This window comes from Balaenoptera acutorostrata, chromosome 8, assembly GCF_949987535.1.
Source record: "Balaenoptera acutorostrata chromosome 8, mBalAcu1.1, whole genome shotgun sequence".
NCBI classification, from domain to species: domain Eukaryota; kingdom Metazoa; phylum Chordata; class Mammalia; order Artiodactyla; family Balaenopteridae; genus Balaenoptera; species Balaenoptera acutorostrata.
The window spans coordinates 26,119,536-26,141,148 of record NC_080071.1 but is presented as its reverse complement, the minus strand read 5'-3'; the positions used below and the strand labels follow the sequence as shown (position 1 = coordinate 26,141,148).

At 36.8% G+C, this 21,613-nt stretch overlaps 1 protein-coding gene across 4 annotated transcripts in view; it reads left to right on the top strand.

The window, feature by feature from the left end:
- The window catches only part of GRB14 (growth factor receptor bound protein 14), a 178,101-nt gene extending 163,005 nt beyond the window's left edge, over positions 1-15,096 (top strand). For all 4 annotated transcript variants that reach the window (XM_007183191.1, XM_007183190.1, XM_007183189.3 and 1 more), the window contains 6 exons: positions 5,627-5,707; positions 10,610-10,726; positions 10,818-10,890; positions 11,038-11,125; positions 13,316-13,409; positions 14,730-15,096. In XM_007183191.1, coding sequence (XP_007183253.1) covers positions 5,627-5,707; positions 10,610-10,726; positions 10,818-10,890; positions 11,038-11,125; positions 13,316-13,409; positions 14,730-14,876 — 600 coding nt within the window. In that variant the 3' untranslated portion in view covers positions 14,877-15,096. The remainder of the gene's footprint in view (positions 1-5,626; positions 5,708-10,609; positions 10,727-10,817; positions 10,891-11,037; positions 11,126-13,315; positions 13,410-14,729) is intronic.
- The last annotated feature ends 6,517 nt before the right edge of the window (positions 15,097-21,613 follow it).

The following is a 21,613-nucleotide window of genomic DNA, read 5'->3' as shown; positions in this document are numbered from 1 at the left end:
CCGTGACTTAGTCTGCATTTTAAAAACATTGCCATCCATCCGATGTGAAGTATATTTTAAAATGTGCCCACCTGAAAATGTTTAGTGCAGTTGTTTTATGTTTTATTTAAGTGTTGTGTGAATTGCTTTCTAGTTTAATGCAAATTATTTTATAAATTTTACTATAGCTGTATTATTCAAACATTTACCTTTGTGCTAAGTAAAAATTACCGCTTCCATAAGCAAAATTTATTGGTAAGCATCTTGACAAGGAGTAAGAATGTTCTAAAAGTAGGTAGGGGAGAGAGACACAGAACTGATTTCTTCCAGGATGTATAGAAAACACATTTACTTTCAAAACTTGTATGCTAGCAAATTTAGCACAGCTTTAAATTTATAATTATAAAACTTATCGACGACCATTTCCTTTTAAGAAGGGCAGAATAATCAGAATCAGAATTACTCATTGTCATACCAGGTTTGCAAGAAAGTTTTATTTTCTGTTCTTTTACTTTTTTTTTAATTGAGGTGAAATTCACATAACATAAAATTAACCATATTAACTATTTTTAATGTGAATAATTCAGAGGCATTGAGTACATTCACAATGTTGTGCAATTGCCATCTCTGTCTAGTTCCAAAACATTTTTTTCACCTCTAAAGGAGACTCCATACCCATTAAGCAGTTACTCCCAGCCCCTGGCAACCACTAATCCATGTTCTGTCTCTATGGATTTACCAATTTGGATATTTCATAGAAATGGAATCATACAATATGTGACATTTTGGGTCTGGCTTCTTCACTTAGCATAACATTTGTGGTTCATCCATGTTGTAGCAGCATGTATCAGTACTTCATTCCTTTTTATGGCTGAATAATAATATTCCATTGTATGTGTGTTGTTTAACATATATATATGTTAAATAAACAATTTGTTTTTCCACTGATGGGTATTTGGATTGTTTCTACCTTTTTACTATTGTGGATAGTGCTGCTATGAATATGTCTCTACACGTATTTGTCTGAGTAACAGTTTTCAGTTTTTTTGATATATACCTAAAAATGGAATTGCTTGGTCATATGGTAATTCTATGTTTAACTTTTTGATGAATTGCCAAAATGTTTTCCACAGAGGCTAAACCATTTTACATTCCCACCAGCAATGTATAAGAATTCCAGTTTCTCCATATCCTCACCAACACTTGTTATTTTCCACTTTTTAAAAAAATACTCATCCTAGTGGGTGTGAAGGGTAGGAAGAAAGTTTTTTAAAGTAATTTAAAGGAAGCTTTTGGATTAACTGTGAAATTTTCTTCCTTTTGCTGTTATGGCGGAAAGTCACTATGGTTATTACCTCTTTTATTAGAGATTTGTTTGTTTCTCAAATAGTCTACTGTCAAAATGGCTGTCATGATTTTTGTTTTGACAAATCTTAGAAATCTTGATTCTTTGAAACCCTCATGATAAGTAGTCACTTCTGTTTGCTCTCATTGTCATAAAATGTAAAACAAACAAACAAACAAACAAAATGAAGAAGAGAAAAGTACTTTAGAGGGTCTTGGAAACCAACCAGTCAAAGCAGTAGTAACTAGGTAACTAGGGATATGCATTGGAATCACCTGAGGTGCTTTCTGAAGCTCCATGTGCCCAGCCCCATCCTGGGGGATCCCGAGTTAGTGACTTGAGTTCCAGGTGTCTGCCTGATTAAGAAACACTGAGTTCATCCAGCGCTGTCCTTTTACACATAAAGAAGCTGGCACTCTTTGGTAGACTTTACTCCATCACAGTTATGGTAGAGAAAATATCTTGAGGTCTCAGGTTTTCTCTCCCCTGCCATCAGAACCCTGTAAGTCCAGCTAGGCTGGTGGAAGAGATACTTTCCAACCTTGTCAGCCAAGTCTTTCTCCCTTCTAAGGGGCTCAAATTCAAACACCCAACACAGAAGCAGGTGGTAAACCCACTTCCTTTAATCAGTCTTTCAGTGACTCTGACATGCCATTGATTTTACTAAGATGCTCCATTATTTTTTGTGTAACTAGAAAGATGAGAATTATGCCAATAAAATTGTGATATGATGTTTCATATCACTTATAATTTTTATTTTCATTTGAATATTTAGATTTATTTAGGCCTATAATCCTGATTTTCATCATATTTGTTGATGTTATCAATTTTGTGTATACACACAGATATATACGTATGTGTATATATATACATATATATGAAATAAGTTAGTTGAGGTATTCTTAAAACTTCTTCATATTCTCAATCTAGCTTTTCTGAATCATTTTCATCTCAGAGTCATGGATACTCATATTTTCCACAGATTAACCAGCTCTGTGGTTCAAGAGCTTTGGGGAGGCATCATCTCTCAGATGAGTGCTCTGCCATGGTCCGTGGGGTTGTCTTTCTGGCCACTGGCATTCCTTTTGCAAGGTTTTCATGCTAATGACTTCTTAATCCCATCAGTTTCAGGCAATGGCAAGTCACTTCGTCCACAGTGAATATAAGATGCCATAGATTATAATACAGATTGTTAGTTTGAAAACAAATGTGTGTCTAAGAAATGATGAAATGTACTAAAAGCTTTCTTTGTTCTTTCTATATCCAGAATGCTCAGTTTCTGGAAGACTGTCTCCTTCTTACCTTTTTTTTCTCTCGTTTGACTCTTCTCAAAGCCTCTTTCAAGTCACAGATGCCCAGTTTAAAGATGCTCTGTTGTATTAGTTTTCTATAGCTGCTGTAACACATTACCACCAACCTAGTGGCTTAAAACACAAATTTATTATCCTATACCTCTGTCATTCAGAAGTCTGAAATGGGTCTTATTGGCCTAAAAGCAAGGTGTCAACAGGGCTCCAGTCTCTTTTGCAGTCTCTAGGGGGAAATCCATTTTCTTGCCCTTTCCAGCCTTTAGAGGCTGCTCATGGCAACTTCCTCCACCCTCAAAGCCAGCAATATCCAGCTGAGTCCTTTCCATGCTGCCATTTTTCTGGTTCTCTCTTCTGGCTCTGGATAAGGACCCTTGTGATTACATTGGATCTACCAGGATAATCCAAGATAATCACGTCATTTCAAAGTCGGCTGATTAGGGACTTCCCTGGTGGTCCAGTGGTTAAGAATGCACTTCCATTGCAGGGGCACAGGTTTGATCCATGGTGGGGGAACTAAGATCCCTCATGCCACGTGGCGTGGCCAGAAAATAAATAAATGAAAATAAATGTAAAAAAAAAAAGTCAGCTGATTAGCACCCTTAACTGTATCTGCAACCTTATTTCCCCTTTGCCAGGTAGCCTAATATATTCACAGGTTCTAGGGATTAGGGCGTGGACATATATGGGGACCATTATTCTGCTACCACATCTGTGTTCCCTGTTTATTTCAGTTATGGCAAAGTGTTTCCAGATGCTGCTGGAAATAGAGGCCAGCCAGCATCAGTGAGGTCCTTTACCATGGAGCCAATGAGAAACCACCACGGTTTCAAATAGGAAAGTGATATGATCTGTTTTACACTTTAAAATAATCAGTTACAGGAAGCCTGGGCTTGCCAGCACAGACACATTTGAGGCTCTCTAATAGGGGCCTGGCAGCTTGTTGTCAGTGGGGCACTGGTTTGATCCCCCTGGCTGGTGCGGCTGGGCTCACCTGGTGTTAGAGGTAGCTTTTGCTCATCTCCTTTGGTTGTCTATCGTGTTATTTCCAGAGTTTATCATCGTACCTAGTAGCGAGGAGCAGGGAAAGACTAGTCTATGTTATGTTGGCTGGACCAGAAGTGTCCTTCTTTTCATTATGTGTTATTTATTAGATATAGCCTCCCCCAAGAATTTGGCCACTTGTTTTATTTTCCTTTCTTTTTTATATACACATGTAAACTCTTCATGTAGCATCAGATAGAGATATTCCCATTCTCTTTGGAGAAATTCCAGTTACATATAGAATCAGAAAAATCAGAAGACTTAGAAAAGGGGAGATTTGCTCATGTACAGTGTCCTAGTTACATGTTGTCTTTTCCCCTTCCCTTCAGTTAGAACTCTGCTGGTTTCTCTCTAACACATTTTGGTCCCTTATCTGCCCCTCCATAGGACAGGGAAATGTTAAGGTGACCCATGCCCTACCCCTTAGCCAGAGTTAACTTTCAACAGCACAGAAGCAACTTCCTAACACCACAGGTACCAGGGACAATACATCTTTGAAGGAAACAGTCTTATTAGTGGGTAGCAGGCTTTTCACTGCAGGTAAATAAAAGGTGTCCAGGCAGCATGTCCTTGTGAAAGTGTGGTTGCAGGCTATTGTATATTCTCCAAATAAACTTGACTAGGAATTAAGCTCCTCTGTCTTCTTTTTAAAGTTACTGTAGGCTTAGAGTTGATTTAAAATAAATTTCATTAGGTCCTATTAATGTCAATCGAACCTTAAATTAAAAAATAATTTTTATAAGTTGGGAAATAATTGGATAAAGAAGTCAACACAGAGAATTTTAAATGACTGTATTCATGTTAAAAGCAAAATCTTGAAAACAGTGACTCCCCTCACCTCCCTCTGATTTTCTGCCTAATTACCAAATATATCCACTTTGCTGCAATTGCTTTTAAGAAAATAGTTTTTAGTAGAGAAACAGCTCTGTTAGAATGTTTAAATGGAATTCATCCTAAGGGTAAGATTGGTTTCCATGGTGTCTCTTCAATCTCTTTTATATCGGACCTACTTTTAAGTTCATAATGGCTCCATGAAATGGAGAGAATTATAGAGCGTAGCAGGAAAAAGAAAAAAAATAGAAGCCTATCTGTTCCATTGGTTTCTTTCTTTTTTAACGAAGTAACTTAAATCTAAGGGGCTTATCTTCCAGTTTCAGATAGGGACTCCTGCAAGATAAGTTTGGCCATGGCAGTTGGCGTTCTTAATGTTTCTCAAACTAACAATCCAATTACACTCTAGACCCACTTTCCAATTGTAGCCTAGCAGTCCAGTTCTTATGATGCTACCTCTTGAAAGTAAAGCCTCTGTAGTTCTTATCTACTGCTCTTTACACTGTATGCCATGACTCTTTGTCTGAAATTAGCCTGATTCCCCACCATTTTGATTTCCCTGAATTTAAAGCCAAAAATTAAACAATGCCCTAAGAGTACTGTTACCCGAGGGTGATACAGTGCCAAAAATCTTCAAAATAGGATCAAGTTTATGGATTACAAAAGACAATGTAATTCATCAATCAGTCATTGAAGAATTATGGTAAATTTTACCCAGGTTGGCTTAGGATGTGTGTCAGATTCTCAGAGTCTTTGTACCATAAAGTCGGGCACCCTTCCCAAGTGAGCTTTCTTATTGCTAAGCTCCAAATGGTTTTGGTGCTATTGACACTAAGCATAATGAGTAGGAATGTCAGTTCTAGATCTTTATATTGTGAGCTACAACATAAGTGTGGGTCCAAATAAAAAACACTGTCTTTTAAACTGTACTATTTAGGACACTAAAAGTTTACCATTCAAAAGTATGGCTGCTTTACTTACTTGTTTTAAGGAAAGCTTATAATTTTCAGTTTTTATATTGATGATGTATAATTGATGAGAGTGTTGATTTTCAAAAGTTGGAGTAAAACTCTGTGTAGTAAAAGTGGTGGGAATGTGTTTTTATTTATTTATTCTGCAGTATGGCATGCAGCTGTACCAGAATTACATGCATCCATATCAAGGTAGAAGTGGCTGCAGTTCTCAGAGTATATCACCCATGGTAAGCACCAAGTTTTTGAACCTACATTTTATTTTATATTTACATTAATTTGCAATCACATTACATTATAAATGTACGTTTCCATTCTTTCCTTTTGGTCAAGTAAAGTAACTTTTTGGAACCATCCTACTATCATGTTATATTGAACTATTTTTTTTTTGGATTTTATATGATTGCAGCCTATGTGATAAAATCACAATAATCGGGCACACATGAAGTATTCAATTAAAATAATGTTTCGTGTTAAAGAAAAACTTTAAATATTTGCAAGAATTATGAGAGTGATTCTGTGTCATTACATTTGAGGATTAGAAAATAAGATAATTTATAGAACATTGTCCTTGGGATTGTGGATCTTTCTTAATTATTGATTTGATTGTGGGTTTATTTATTTAAATATTAATTCTGGGATTATCATAGCCTGTGAGCTCTTTTGCATTCTGACTTTCTAACAATTAAATTTTTAAAGTTCCAGGTCCTTGAAAAGCATACTGCTCTCCAGGAAACCCAAAAGACGCAAGCCAAAATACAGGTTGTGCATTGCGTTAAGACTAGCACCGCTTCACAGGTTTATACTAAATGCCACTTGGATATTTACAGGCAGATACATTTTTTTCCCTTCTTTGGGACCTAATTTTAATTTCCTGTGCATTAACACAAGAAATTTATTTCTGAACTCCAAGTTTATGTTCTGCTATTTTTGCTTGTGCTCCTTGAGTATATTAGGAATTCAGAAGTATGAGCCCATGTTACAATCAGCTAACGTGCTACATTTCCACTTAGGTTAAAACATGCGTTTCATGGCTGTGACCAAAGAAGGTGCATTTCCCCACATGTAACGTAGCATGTAAAATGCTCAGCTCTAGGACTGAGGCATGAAATAATGTTGATTATGAAGTCTGATAGACTAATATGGAAAAAGAACTCCAATGCTGTAGTTACGTTGCTTTACGTTATGGAAGAATAACTTTTCATCTTTGTATCATATTACTTTTTAGCCCTAAAATAAGAAACTAAGGAATGTAATGAATTTTTATAAAAGCAATAGCTTTAAGGTGAGAATTTTTACAATTTGCCAGCTTACTGTAATCTTTTAATTCATATATGTATATATGAATAATGAATTTTATTATCTTAATCCTTTCCTAAATCCTTCTAAATTTCTTTTAAAGTTATTAGGACGAGCATGTTAATAGCAGCCATGATTTGGAGGCAGTTATTATTTAGTGTCCTCTTAATCACAGAAAAAAATGTTACACAGTAAGTACTTTCTAGTCTCAGCACTGTCATTAGTGTACAAATACGGTATTATTCTTGCTTCTTTCCGTTGAAAGTGATCCTACTGTTGATCAGTACGTCTATGGCATTTTGGTTAACGTAGCTTTACTTGTTCAGCATCTGGTATAAGAAAAGACATTCCTTGAGTGAATTGGCTGTAAATAGGGATAGAAGGACAAGAGGTTTAAGTCTCTGTGTGATGAGAACAAGGACCTGTCCTGTATCGCAGTTGACATGATCAGAGAGAATAGCATCAAGAATTATATCTCTACTCTTCTTAATTTTCATGAAGGAAACTAAGAAGGTTGGGGAGGTATTTGTGTTTATTTTGGTGTCTATACAGAATCCCAGGATAATTTCTACATTATCATGAAAGAATCAGTGACCTGTATCCTGGATGCCAGTGTCTCTCACCTGCCTCTGCTGGTTTTCATTGAGGCCCCATGTTCAAGGAACAACAGGGAAAAGTTCACATACTTTAGTTATAGTTTTAAAGGGACAATATTGTCTTCTTCTCCAGGGATTCATTTTGAGAAGGGGAAATGAGAAAAAAATTATCATACCATAATGAACATCATAACTATATATAGCACATAATAGCCATCCCATCAGCCTTTGAAATGAGAATCATCAGCAGATATTTCAAGAAGCCAAATGTATTTGGTCCTTTTTAGGATAATAAAAAGGATTTATTTAAAGGAGCATCTGTTAATATGGTCCTGGCCAGAACACAGGGATGGGAAAAACAAGTCAACTGAAGTTCTTATTATTTTTCACATTTGACTCTGAGCTAGACATCCCAAACTGCACTTTCTTCCCTGTACCTCCCATTCCGTGGTACATAAAAGAACCTTAGATAGGGCCTGTTATTATCTTTACCATAAGCGTGACCTTGATTGAGTCACTGCTGTCCTACAGTATAAAATAAGGGGGACAGTTGCATGATCTCTAGAATCGATTACACCTCTGATGTCCTGTGGCTCTGTATGACACTGATGAGAGAACAATGTCTGAGGAAATTCTGTGCCCTCTTACTAAGGCCACAGTGCTACACGTTTATGTAGCTCTTTCAAATGGGGTGACAGGGAGTGAGTGACTACGAGTTGCTGCTTAGCTAAGCTGCCTGAAAAACATTTCATGTTCCAACCTCACTAAAAGTGTTTGGATCTGATCTCGAGGTGTGGTCTGGATAATCCAGGAGACACCCAAGCCTCTTCTTTCTTAAAAAGAGAGGCATGCCATTAAAATCATGGACCCTTTTTTAGGGCTTGCCCTGTTTATCCCACCAGAAGGAAGAGCTAGAAAAAGGGACAAATATTTGAGAAATACACTGATTCTGAATGTTATCAACATCGCTCTTCTATGTGAAAGAAATTGAGCTGAAAATGACCTTTTGGTTCAAGTCAGATTTTGCTTCACTTCCATTTCTTTGTCCACCAAAGGTAAACTATTAATTTTTCATCCACCACCTGCCATTCAGTAGAAAACATTTTCTATATTCCTGTGTTTTCCCCTAGTGTAGTTAATGTAGCAAATGAAAATACTTATTTGTATCGTAGACTCCCCACTTAGGTCAAGTAATTATGTAACATGGGATCTTATTTTACATTTCAGCCTGTCATATTATAGGAGAAAAATGAAAAAAAGAATAAGAACTGGTTATGTTTATTTTTGTTTCCTAACGGTATTTTTATGTTATCAGAACCTTGTGATTACAGAGCCCATCTTGGCATGTGAAGGCAGAGATATTATAAGGATAAAGCTATCATTATGATTGAGATTAGTTACTCTCTGGCTTGGGCAGGTGGAAGCTTTTCATTAATGTCAGCAAAGCAAAAGTATATCCATCTGGTCCACAGCCCAGCACAGAAGATCACGGGGTGAGAAGGGCAAAGTAAGGTGTGACAGCAAATAGAGATTACAGAGACAGTATCTGTCTGGAAAGAGCAGCTGTCAGTTATGAAGGCTCCTATAACAAATGAAAGATTGCACGCCGGAGCTCCAGAAATAAAGATGAACCATAATAAGATTGTGGACCACTACAGCAAGGTTTCAAGAGGAAATAATAAATGCTAATAAAGTGGGATGTATAATGCAGGGATAAATGATCCCCCCTCCCATTTTTGTATGGACCAGGTTTTGTTTCAAGCAGACGTTTGACTAGAGTCTGTTAGACCAAGCAGGGTATGGCTGAATCCATGTGGAGAGAGAGAAAATGGTCTTAAGCCAGGAGTCTCCAGGTGTATGTTGGCTGATCCTTTACAATGAGAACTCCGGTTTTTCTGTTGCTTTTCTATTAATGACGAGTGGGGGAAAACTATTAACCATTGTTCATGCTGGTTTTGGATGTTTTGTCTTTTAAGAGTTTTAATTCTTATCAATTGAGTGACACTTTTTTTTTTAAAAAACATCTTTATTGGAGTATAATTGCTTTACAATGGTGTGTTAGTTTCTGCTTTATAACAAAGTGAATCAGCTATAACATTTACATGTATCCCCACATCCCCCTCCCTCTTGCATCTCCCTCCTACCCTATCCCACCCCTCTAGGTGGTCACAAAGCACCGAGCTGATCTCCCTGTGCTATGAGGCTGCTTCCCACTAGCTATCTATTTTACATTTGGTAGTATATATAAGTCCCTGCCACTCTCTCACTTTGTCCCAGCTTACCCTTCCCCCTCCCCATGCTGAGTGACACTCTTAACTGAAGATTCTGACAACTGTTTTTTTTTTTAGGATGCATGACTTGGGTTGGCACACTTTTTAAAAGACGGTTACGAAGTAGAGCCCTAAACAAAGAAAAAAATAAAAATAAGGTCCAGGTTTTGGATGTTTTATTTTCACCTTCAGAGACTATGAATACAAAAAGTAATTCGCAAAAAAGATGACGTTATTACTTGTTTAAAATTATGTTTGTTTAAAGATGTCTTCCTTTTATATCAGTTCTTCTTTTGTCATTCAGACTTATTTTTGCAGCTCTCATTTTGCCATGTTCATGCTCACAAGATGAAAAAACATTCACGTATTAAATCGTAGAAATTTTAATATTATGGAGTTATCTGAATTATTTCACTAAATTTCACTTTCTAAAAGTTAGAGAAAAGTTGATGTGATAAACTTTTAAAATACATATTGTTGATTTGTTATAAAACATGGGTACTATTTGTTTCTAAAGAAGTGATGTAAGTCAGTCTGTTACAGCTTTAGTGTATCTTGAATCTTAATAAGTAGACAAATTTGAGATTTAAATGATCATTAATGAATCTCAAAGCATAATAGAGAGGTGAGTTTGGAAGTGATGGATCTTCTTAGCCACAGGAAAGGTTATTCTTTTCTAAATATGAAGAGATGGGGTTGCTTTAGAAGAAAGACATGCTTACCTTGAAAGCTTTTAATCTCTTTATTCAACACTTAATTCAATGACCTTAACAAATAACTGTATAACTTATTTAACCAAAATATTTTATAGCACCATTTTCTGTTGAGTATGTATTGTTAACTTTTTAATTTCCTGCTAGCCACCTTCGGAACCACATCCTAAAATGGAAACGTATTGCCAGCAAAGCACTGAAAGGTAACTTCAAAGATGTTTTCAAGGTAAAATAATGTGCTTTTTTTTCCCCAGAGAAGTATATCAGAGAATTCCCTGGTAGCAATGGACTTCTCAGGCCAGAAAAGCAGAGTTATAGAAAATCCCACTGAAGCCCTTTCAGTTGCAGTTGAAGAAGGACTAGCTTGGAGGGTACAAATTAGCTTCCTGTTCTTCAAAATATTTATGATTTGAATTTGTTTCTCCCCGAAAGTTAAAATTTGTTTCCCACTTCCTTGCACAGAAAAAAGGATGTTTACGCCTGGGCACTCATGGTAGCCCCACTGCGTCTTCACAGAGCTGTGCCACAAACATGGGTACGTCTCTGCATATTCACTGTGACTAACTGGGTGGCGAGATGTGCATTTAGATGTAGTCATTGCGGGGTTAGGGGAGAAAGTACACATAATTAAGTTGGGATCATTTCAAACCAATCTCTGTATTCCTCCACTTTATTTCTTCAGCTATCCACCGGTCCCAACCATGGTTTCACCACAAAATTTCTAGAGAGGAAGCTCAGCGATTGATCATTCAGCAAGGTCTAGTGGATGGGTAAGTTTGATTCTGAGTAGCACTGATTTTGATTTCTCCTATAATCAGTAATGACTTATTCAACACACACACAGAGTTTTGACTTCAGCTTATTAAAACAGAAGTGACTTTATTCTATAAGGATGGTTGTCATTGAATCCTAGCAGTACCTATACAGTACCTGTTACATAGTGTGTGCTTAGTATTTGCGCATAAGGAGAAGATAGCTGAACAGGATGCTCTGCTCTTAATCAGTGATCACTAATATTACCCATTCTGTGCATCTCAGGTATTAATCGATGGGGGGAAAACTGAACTTGTTTTGGCGTGTCAACATTTTGATTTGAACAAATAATACGTTTGCAAAGTATGGTTTGTGTCATGAACACTATCTTACGTGTTATACATTTTTTTAGGTTTGATGCAGGGTGTGTTAAAGTAAAAAGCTGTTTCTCATATATTTAGACTGTCTTATTTTTTTCTTTCTGTTTACACCCCTATTTTCTTTTCTCTAAATTTTAACAGTTTAAAGGAATATAAACCTATGAAAACAGTACTTTTTGACTCTTCTCATGTTATCTTTTAGTGGGATACCACAGAAGAGACAGGAGAAACAGAAAATTTATTATGCAAGATTTATGATCTAAAGAATTTTCTTTTTCTCAGATTACTCAGTATTTCAGATATCAATACTTCCTATAATACTAGCTGAATTCTCTTCCCAAATGCAATACAAGTTAAGGAGCTTGTACTGAGGTTTGGATGAGAAATAAAACCAGCATCAATTTAAACAAGTGGTAATGGGATCTTATATCTTCATGGGTTGGCTTAAGATGATGGCAAAATTTCAAGGTGATTTAATACTGACATTTGGATAAAAATGCACCTTCACATGGAAGATTATTAATAGCAAGTCAGCATTTCAGTAGACTCTAAATAAGAAAAGATTTCAATATACTTCTCTGCATGGAACACGGTCTTTTCAGATATAAATCTGAGCAATCAGCAGAATTACCATCTAAGACCAAGAAAAGAAATAAATCACAAAGAATTGTCAAAATGTTTTGGAGGATTATAATTTCCCTTATTTCTGAGCCCATTTTTTGTAAATTGAATGAAATAATTGCATAAAGAATGACAGTATCTTTATTTTTTAAAATTTTTAATTAAAAAATGGGTTATTTGGGGTATTCTTTTGGAAAGATGTGATGATGCCAGGCAATCCACTAGGTGGTAGTGGTGTTCTACTCAGGAATGGGGAGAGAATTAAGCTTGATTGACCAGTGAAACTCCCTTTTGTCCCATCTCCTAGAGATGTAATGTCGGAACCTCACACAGCACAGATGAAATGGATAATCTCATCAGACATCTGTGATGGCTCAGATTTGGCTGTCTCTTCGCCCAGGCACAGTGAGATTAGTATTGGAGTCACCAGTGGGGACTGTTTGCACAGTCTGTTTGCCAACAATTAATATAAAGCTGGTTATGCACTGAATTGCCAGTTAATAAGAATCCACGCCTGGCAGCATTTTTCTCAGGCCATTAGGCCATGTTTTGTTTTTCTAGCCTGTTATGGAGGCTTTTCTGCTGCATTCTTCAAGGTTAAATTACATGTTGTTTGGGTGTTTCTTTTACTTAAAATATTTTGCTCAAACATTTAATAAATGATTTCAGGATTGATTTTTTAGAATATATTCATTTCTCACTTTCTGTTGTGTATGTAATAGTAGGAACCAGAATCAAAAGAAAGGATCCAGTGTAGAAGAGGGAGTTAAAAACTATTTCACTCTAAATAATTTTCTTTTTTTAGGGCCTCACATGACCCAGAAGTTAAAATAACAATATGCTAATGCCTTATTCTCTGTACCAAAGAGTTACATGTGAATACCCAGCTTTCCCAGTGGAAAAAGGACGTAGCACTAATTATTGATGCCAGCATAGCATTATATTGGTTATTGTGAGCAAGCAATCTGACAAATGGCTGTGTATTTATCCTATTAAAATTAAATTAGCTCTGATGATAGTTTTATAGTATAAGGTTTATGTTATACCATATTGTGTACCATGTTGGATAATCCCATCATTGAATACATAGTAAAGGAAAACTCTGGCTACATTTATGAATATACTTCCTGGATTTGGTACAGGCTATATTTCTATGAAATCCATGAGTAAATGTAGAAAAATATTGAAATCCTTCTCTCTCTTTAGGGTTTTCTTGGTACGGGATAGTCAGAGCAACCCCAAAACTTTCGTACTGTCAATGAGTCATGGACAAAAAATAAAGCACTTTCAAATTATACCAGTAAGTAATTTGTGATTTCATATTTGTATATTAGAGATGATCTTAATGCATAAGCTTTTGGAAACTTTAGTTTTTTTTGGCTCTTTTATCAAATATAATTTGGGAACTTGTGCTTTGACTAGAGTTAAGTTTGGCAGAAATGGTTTTATGAGCCTGAATTAATATAAGAAATACAGGAATTGCAAAAATTAAATTTCCCTTTTCCCATGAAATATGATTTGGTAATATTGTATAGACCCCATGCCACCTATTGTTAAAAGGCCACTGAGAATTCCTTCTCCTGAATTCCTCTAGTGGTTCTTTAAAAATCGTTATTTTCAAGCCCCTTCGCCTCTCTTGTCCCAAAAATGTTTTTTTTTGGTGTTTTTTATAGTTTTGTTTTTAATCATTATGGATAGGTACACAGGTGCTGTGGAACTGGAGATCATTATTTCAACTATTCTGAGCACATTTAAAAATTTTCTGTAATTCTGCTTTCATGTGGCACAACTTGCTTTGGGATTTTTTTTGTTGCTTCTGCTGCTTTTGTGTGTGTGTGTGTGTGTGTGTGTGTGTGTGTGTGTGTGCGCACGTGTATGTATGCATGTGGTCTGTGTATTGGAACCAGATAGTGTGGAACAGAGATTCAGTCTACTTTCAAGAAAGTATTACATCAGATTGCTAAGTTGCTAGTGTTTTCTTTTTTTTGAATGACCTCTTTTTGGAACTATCTAAAGTCCATGTGAAGTTATCTTCCCCACTTCATTGATTATGTGAGCGATGTCCCTGGCACGTATGAGTTGCTTAATGCCTGAAGATCTCACTGCAGAAAACAAAAACAGAAAAACCCCAAAATGCTGTCATTCCACTAACACAATATTTGATTGCTCCAGAATCAGTTTACTGATACAAATTATGGTGAATATTCATTTTTAATATATTAAGTAAGGCTTTAGGTAGACAACAACTAGAAATGGAAATTAATTTCTGTAGGTGGGAGTATTAAAATCTTTTGTTTACTTTTACACTGAATAGTGCCGATTTCTCACTGTGTACTGTATTGATTCAGAATAATCCTACTATTCTAACTACTGAACGTTAAGAGAATTTAGAGACAGAGAAAGTAGAGCCACACTGCTTACCTTAGGATCAGATGGTATTTCTTTTAAATGCAAGGGAAGTTACAAAGAAGAAGTGGACATGCCATAACATTCTTTTCACTGTCCTTTAGTATTATAAATACATCAATTTTGGCATTTAAAGATGCAGTATGCAATAGAATATGATTGTCTTTCTGGGTATTTTGCCCTTCTTACCAGTTTGTTGTTTTTCCTGTTGCAGGTGGAAGATGATGGTGAAATGTTCCACACCCTGGATGATGGGCACACAAGATTTACGGATCTAATCCAGCTGGTGGAGTTCTATCAACTCAATAAGGGCGTTCTTCCTTGCAAGCTGAAACATTATTGTGCTAGGATTGCACTTTAGCCAAACAAGAAGTGACTTGTTAAACTGCTGAAGAAAAAGGACTCAAGAAAAAGAAAGACCATAAATAAGGGTGAAAGCATTGCCATGGTGAAAAGAATCTATTTCTCTTACAAGTTACAAAAAATAGTTTGTGCATTACAAATAAGTAAAGATTTGGATTGACATTACCTTCATCATTGAAATATTAATTAGTTAAAATTAAACCTCCGAAAAAAAATAATCTGGTGTGTTCTTGTGTGATTTTCCATTACTATAATATTTTCTTCAAATATGCACATTTTAAACATCTTTCTGTCCTTATTTACTATAGCAACATTAGAATTCTCAACCACAAAATATGAAAAAAAGTTGGGGCTCAGAATGAATTATTTGTGGACTGAATTTCAATTAACTACTGTTTTTGTAACTTAAGAAGTATGATAAAAACTTGAGTTAACAATTAAAAGAAGCTACTCACAACCTGTTAATAAAACTAAAAACTGGGCTTCCCTGGTGGCGCAGTGGTTAAGAATCTGCCTGCCAATGCAGGGGACACGGGTTCGAGCCCTGGTCTGGGAAGATCCCACGTGCCGCAGAGCACCTAAGCCCGTGGGCCACAACTACTGAACCTGCGCGTCTGGAGCCTGTGCTCCGCGACAGTGAGAGGCCCGCGCACCGCAATGAAGAGTGGCCCCCACTCGCTGCAACTGGAGAAAGCCCTCGCACAGAAACGAAGACCCAACACAGCCAAAAATAAATAAATAAATTTATATTAAAAAAAAAAAACAACTAAAAACTATTTTGAATTGTATATTTTCTGAGTTTATTATAACCTTAAAATCAAATCATATTTTGAAATAGCAGCTTAAAATTATTTTGAAGTATTGATATATTGATTTTTTTCAGGATGACTTTTATTACATATTAAATTATTAATTATACTATAATATTTACACTGATATTGTACCTATTAGTGACACGTTATATTCACTACATTTTTTTCATTCACTTAAGGATTGATTGGAACTATCTACTTGTTTTTAAGGAAATGATTAAAATATAGAGGGGATTTATATAATTTGCACATGCTTTCTCATGGCATGTAATCTGTCACAGTGTAACCTTTTTCACATTAATATTTCACATTTGCCCCACGCTGTAACTTTCAGAAGTTTCTTTAGATCCTTATACAACTAGATGATTAACCTGATCAAAATGTTAAAATCAAAGATGCAAAATCTATTAAGATCCAAATAGGTAAATCCATGCTATTCTCTTTGCCTACTCCCTTTTCATCATCTTACCTTGGCAATGTCGGTATGGAAAAGGTTTTGGAAACGTGAGGCACCCACCTCCCTTATCACCTCACTGAGACCATCTAGAAAGTTTTCGTTGGGATTTATAACTCTATTTTTCCTCCTTTTTGTGAGAAGGGTATTCACTGTTCTAAAAAAAGATGAGAAATAAAACATTAAATAAATGTTAAAATCATACAAAATATTGCTCATCTCCTCTGATCCTCGTAACAACATTTTGGGAAAGTTAAGAAGATTTTTTAAGAACAATATTTCAAAAATGCATACTGTAGTTTTAAATAAAAGCGATTCATTTTTGGTAGTAGAGCATCTGAAAACATTCATACAATGCTAATAAAATCAATTATTACTGAAAAAGAACTACTGGCAGAATTTTAAAAATACTCAATTTGCTTTTAGCCAAAGCAAACCTAATTCTTAAAACACTGAAACTTAGAACATAAATCTGATGCTATAAAATATCGATCTGGTGTCTACAAAGGCTTAAATGACACATAGGACCCCTAAATAGAGGAGCAAGAGGTAAACACACTTGACCCTTTCAACCTTGTAGAGTATCTCTGATTATTTCTGACTTATTTCTGATTTATAAAAATACTTTGTGTTTTGAACTGATATGCATTTTCTTATTTTGCACCAGGGTCAAATTGACAATATCAGAAAATGTAATATTTTAAATGCTAGACTCTCATAAATTGACCAATTTGTGCTTGTCTTTGTTATTTGTGCCTCTAACTTCATTCACAATCTAAATTTATTATTGTGGAGCCCAGATTTTGTACATAATTGCTCATTTTGGTCTTAAAGCATGAGTCAAGAAAAATTATTGAGGAAAGGCTGACATTATCCTTCCTGATTCCTTCTGATAAAAGGTTTTGAACACGTGTGTATGTATGTAAATCTTATATGAAATTAAATCTGAGAGTGTCAGACACATCAAGAGTTAGTACAGTATTAAAATGGATTTCCAAGAAAAATGTGAATTACCTTTGGATTATTTTTCATTTTGGTTTAGCCAGGTTTTGCTATCTTGCACCATTTTAGAGTGGGATTAGGTCAGATTAGCTCTATGTTTTCTTCTTTTCAAATGTTGGAGTTAGTATACTTTATTCTCCTAGAAAGAAAAAAAACCCAGCAGATCTGGTCCACATTGTTCTTTTTCATTTTTTTAAATGGAAGAATTATTTATTTTGAAACATTCAGGAAACCTAGGTCAAACAAGATAAAAATTATGAGTGTTTCAATTCAGAATAATTACTTGTTTCACGTGTATAATGGTGCAAAGACCTGACTGATTTGAGTATATTAGTTGGAGATTTTTATCTTAGCTCTATTTTAGGGTGGTCAGCATCAGTTAATCAGAGGCCCATGGGGTCTCTAGCTTCTGATCACCAGCAGTGCCAACTCTACATATGGTAGTTGTGTTACGGTAGGGATATCAGACTATCACCTGGATTATGATTTCTCTGAAGAGGAAAGATTATCATTGGTTATGGTTACAATTTGGTGTTTCAAGCTGGCTCCATATTTAGAAAGCTCTTCCCTCTATTGCCAGGCATTCTTAAGCCTTTATGTGCCTTGGATCCATCTAGCAGCCGGGTGAAATTTATGGACCCTCTTCACAGAATGTCTTTAAATGCAGAAAATAAATAGAATTTCACAGTAATTATAGAAACGTAACTGTACAACTGTATATGTAGGTGGACCCTGGGTGGAAACACGGCTCTAGCGTGGCCTGCTGTGTCTCCTGGCTGTGTTGACTGTTGCCCATATAAAGCAACAGTTTTCTGTCTCACGTTCTAGTTTTCTGTCTCACGTTCTGTAGGGAATACAGGAGCTGATTCTCAGTCAGTGTTAACCCACACCAGTGGGGCACAGAGTAGTTTGCTTGAGATGCAGGGTTCTTATAACACTTACTGAACACTCAACCAAACCTTCATACCTGCCTCTTGTGGGATTATCACCTCCTGCCAGCACTGGCTCCTACGCTTTTACCATCTGTGACACTTAGGCATGCTCATAACCAGGGCATTGCTTGTAATGTCTCTAACTGCATGTATCTCAGACCACAAATTATAGATGTGAACAAGAGAAAGGCAAGCCTTTGGGCTGAGCACATAACTATACTCACCCAAAACGTCATTGCAGAGATCACCCAATTTGAGAAAGGGATCTGAGTGAATTTTTAACCAGCATAAATACTTGTTTCTACAGTGGGGTATCAGGTGACTAGTCCTTTACCATGCTGGTTCGCTTTGTAATTATAAAAAATTCACCAGTTCCTAATTCAACTCCACGTGATACACAAGGCATTAGAAACTAGAATTAAGATTATAGCTCTGATGTTAGACTTTGCGGATTTGGATTCCAGGCCATTACATAGTAGCTATGTAGCCTTGGTCAAATCACAGTTTCTTCTTTTCTGTAGAGGGTATTACAATCACCATCACCACCTCTTCTTTAGTGGGGGGGCGGGGGTGTGTGTGTGAAATGAAATCATTGATGTGCTCAGCACATGGTCTAGAATCTTAATCGATGTATTTTTTATTATATTAGTGATTGTACATTTAGGTACTCCACCTCCCTGGGACATTGCCCATTCCACCACTGAGTATACTTGCTGTGCTACCACTTGTTTGCCCTTCCTGCCAAGAACGACACAATATACGTCATACATCGTGCCTCTGCCCTGGTTTCAGTCCTTTGTATAACACTGCTTTTGTGGAAGTAGCCACAGTTACAGTACAGTGGGGGGTACCCAGACCATCTGTAGGGACTATGTGGACAGCTGTCCCTAACTGCACCGGATCCTACAGACTCCCGTGCTTCCTTCCACTTGCTGATTAATAAATATAAAGTGAGATTTGAGATTCTCATACTTTCCATCTCCCTCCCCCCAAATAACATTGATAGGATGGGAAGTATAGAAGATTGAAAACCTGCTCCAGAGACCTCCACCTAGACAACACAGGAATTGAGCTAACACATGGCTGAGTGGAGGAAGAAAAAAGGACTCCTAGGTGATGGTGCATCTCTGGGAAATTAGTAAACTTTCACTGAATGAACGTGTCCCTGGTTGTACACTTAGAGTGGATTCTGCTCCCCTCAGAAGCTCTTGTAATGTTGGCAATCTGATTAGGAGCTGAAAACAATGCTGTCACCTTGTGTGCTTGTTAAGTTCACTTCAGCATGTACTGAGTGCCTATTATGTGAAAGGCACTTTTAGAGATGCAGAATTGAATATTAGAGTATTGGATACACAAATATGTGTCCTAGAAGCCAAGCTGGATAAGTGTTATAAATACAATGGGAGAGAGACATTGGTTACACTTGCTGAATGATGGGAAGAATGAGATGGGTCCTGGAAGGCCTGTAGGATTTATATTTACAAAACCTTGGAGAAACAGCCGACAGTGTCGTCAAAGGGGGAGTGGCAATGCCAGGCAGCATGGAAAGTGCACAGATTGAATTTAAGAGTTTTTCAGCAAATGATAGCTTCATTGTAACTGAAGTACACAGGGCATGTGACAGAGGGGAAGGCCATGGCTAATAGGACTGGAAAGGCAAGCTTGGCAAAGTGGTTTACATTTTAGTTAAGGAAAGCCATAGCCGGGCACCCCATTTCATTTTTACCTGGTTGAAATCAGGAATGGGCTTTATTAGTCTTTTTATCTCTTTTAAACCAAAGAGCTCATCAAGAAGCCATTGCAATAATCTGGGCAATAATCAGGAGAGCCTGCTCTAGACCCATGGGCATGAAAAAATGATTTTATGGCGTGGGGAATCATCAGTGTTATCATCAGACATTGGAGAAGCAAAGGGAGGAGTTGAAAATTATTAGTAGGTTTAGGGCCAAAGAAACTAGGAAGATTGTGATAATTATGATGGTAACAAAGTTCCAATTTTAACAGATGTCACTGGAATTCTTTGAAAAATAATTCTCTTTATTTAGAACCTTTTTATATAGGAAGGTAAGCCTGAAGGCTTGATGCTGAAAAAAATAGGTAAGTACAGAGAACTTCATTTTGCATTGGAAGATAATTTGGACATGGAAGTGGACTGGGGAGGCAGCAACAGAATGAATCAAGGGGCCTAATGAGATGGTGGGAGGCTGGAAGCTGAGGAGAAAGATGGCCGTTGGCAAAGTCCTGAGACCAGGTGGTAAAAAAGACTCTTAAGAACATGGATACTGAGGACATATTTCTTGGGATGTTTGCTGTGTGGTTCTGCAATTTAACAACCTTTCATTTTCCCAAACCTGATATGAAGTCTCCACACATACAAATGATTTGGAAGAGAGTTGTGGTAGAAAGTCCAGAGAAAGAACCATGCTCCACATCAAGGCTTAGGTGGAACGCAAGCAAATAACATTTCAGCAGAAATAGGAAATTCAAACAACAGGAACAAATGTCAGAAATTTTGAGTTGGGCTTTGGCCTTCCAAGTAGATGTAGTTTGTTTTACAACAACCAAAAAGCAGTCCGTCCTCAGCTAAGATATAATTTTCACTTTCTGTAATCGTTACAAAAAAATCACCCTTTGTTTGCCTTAGCAGCAACCCTAACTCATTCCCTGCCCTCCCCCTTTATAATGTACCTTCTTGCGCATCACCGTTTCTTCACTTGCTGTGACTCAATCGCTGACATTCCCCCCACCTCCCTGAAACTGTGTGGCCACAGAAAAGGAAAAAATTCAGACCTTTCTTACGTGCTCTTTCAGCAACTTTGGTGCTGCTAGTCACTCTCTCCTTCTTGAACCATTCCCTTCTTTTGTTTTCCGTGTCAACAAAATCCTTACATTCTTCCTATCCTGCTGGATGCCTCTTCTTGGTCTTCTTTACAAACTTGTTGCCCTTTTTGCTCATCCCTTAAATCTTGCTATGCTCAGCTACATCCTAGGATTAATTTCCCTCCCTCCTTATTTTACTCCAACCCTGTAGACTCTTTCCTTTATTCTCATGGCTTCACATACCGTCTTAAGTGGCTTTAAAACTTGTGCTTCCTTTCTGAACTTTAGATCCATTTATTCGGCTACTTGTTCAACCTCTCCATTTGTATATCTTATAGTTACATCAAACTCTACATTTCTATGGATCTCTGTATCTTCCCTCAAGACCTGATCTCCTCCAGAGCTTCACAGCTCAGTAACCGTGCTACCACCAGCTTTCCAAACAGCAACCTAGAAAGTATCAAGTGCTGTAAAATGTCAATTAGATCTGTGTATTTCTCTCCACTTCCATTGCCATTGCACAAATCTGGGCCACGTTCTTCCCTAGACTACTATAGCAGATTCTTGGATGGTCTTTCTTTTTCTGATCTTTCTCTATACCCTCCCTCCTCAAGTTCATTCTATACTCTACAGAGTGATCTCCCAAAAATACTTGATCATACCACTCACTCCCCTACTTAAAAACTTCAATGGCTTCCTACTGCCTTTGGATAAA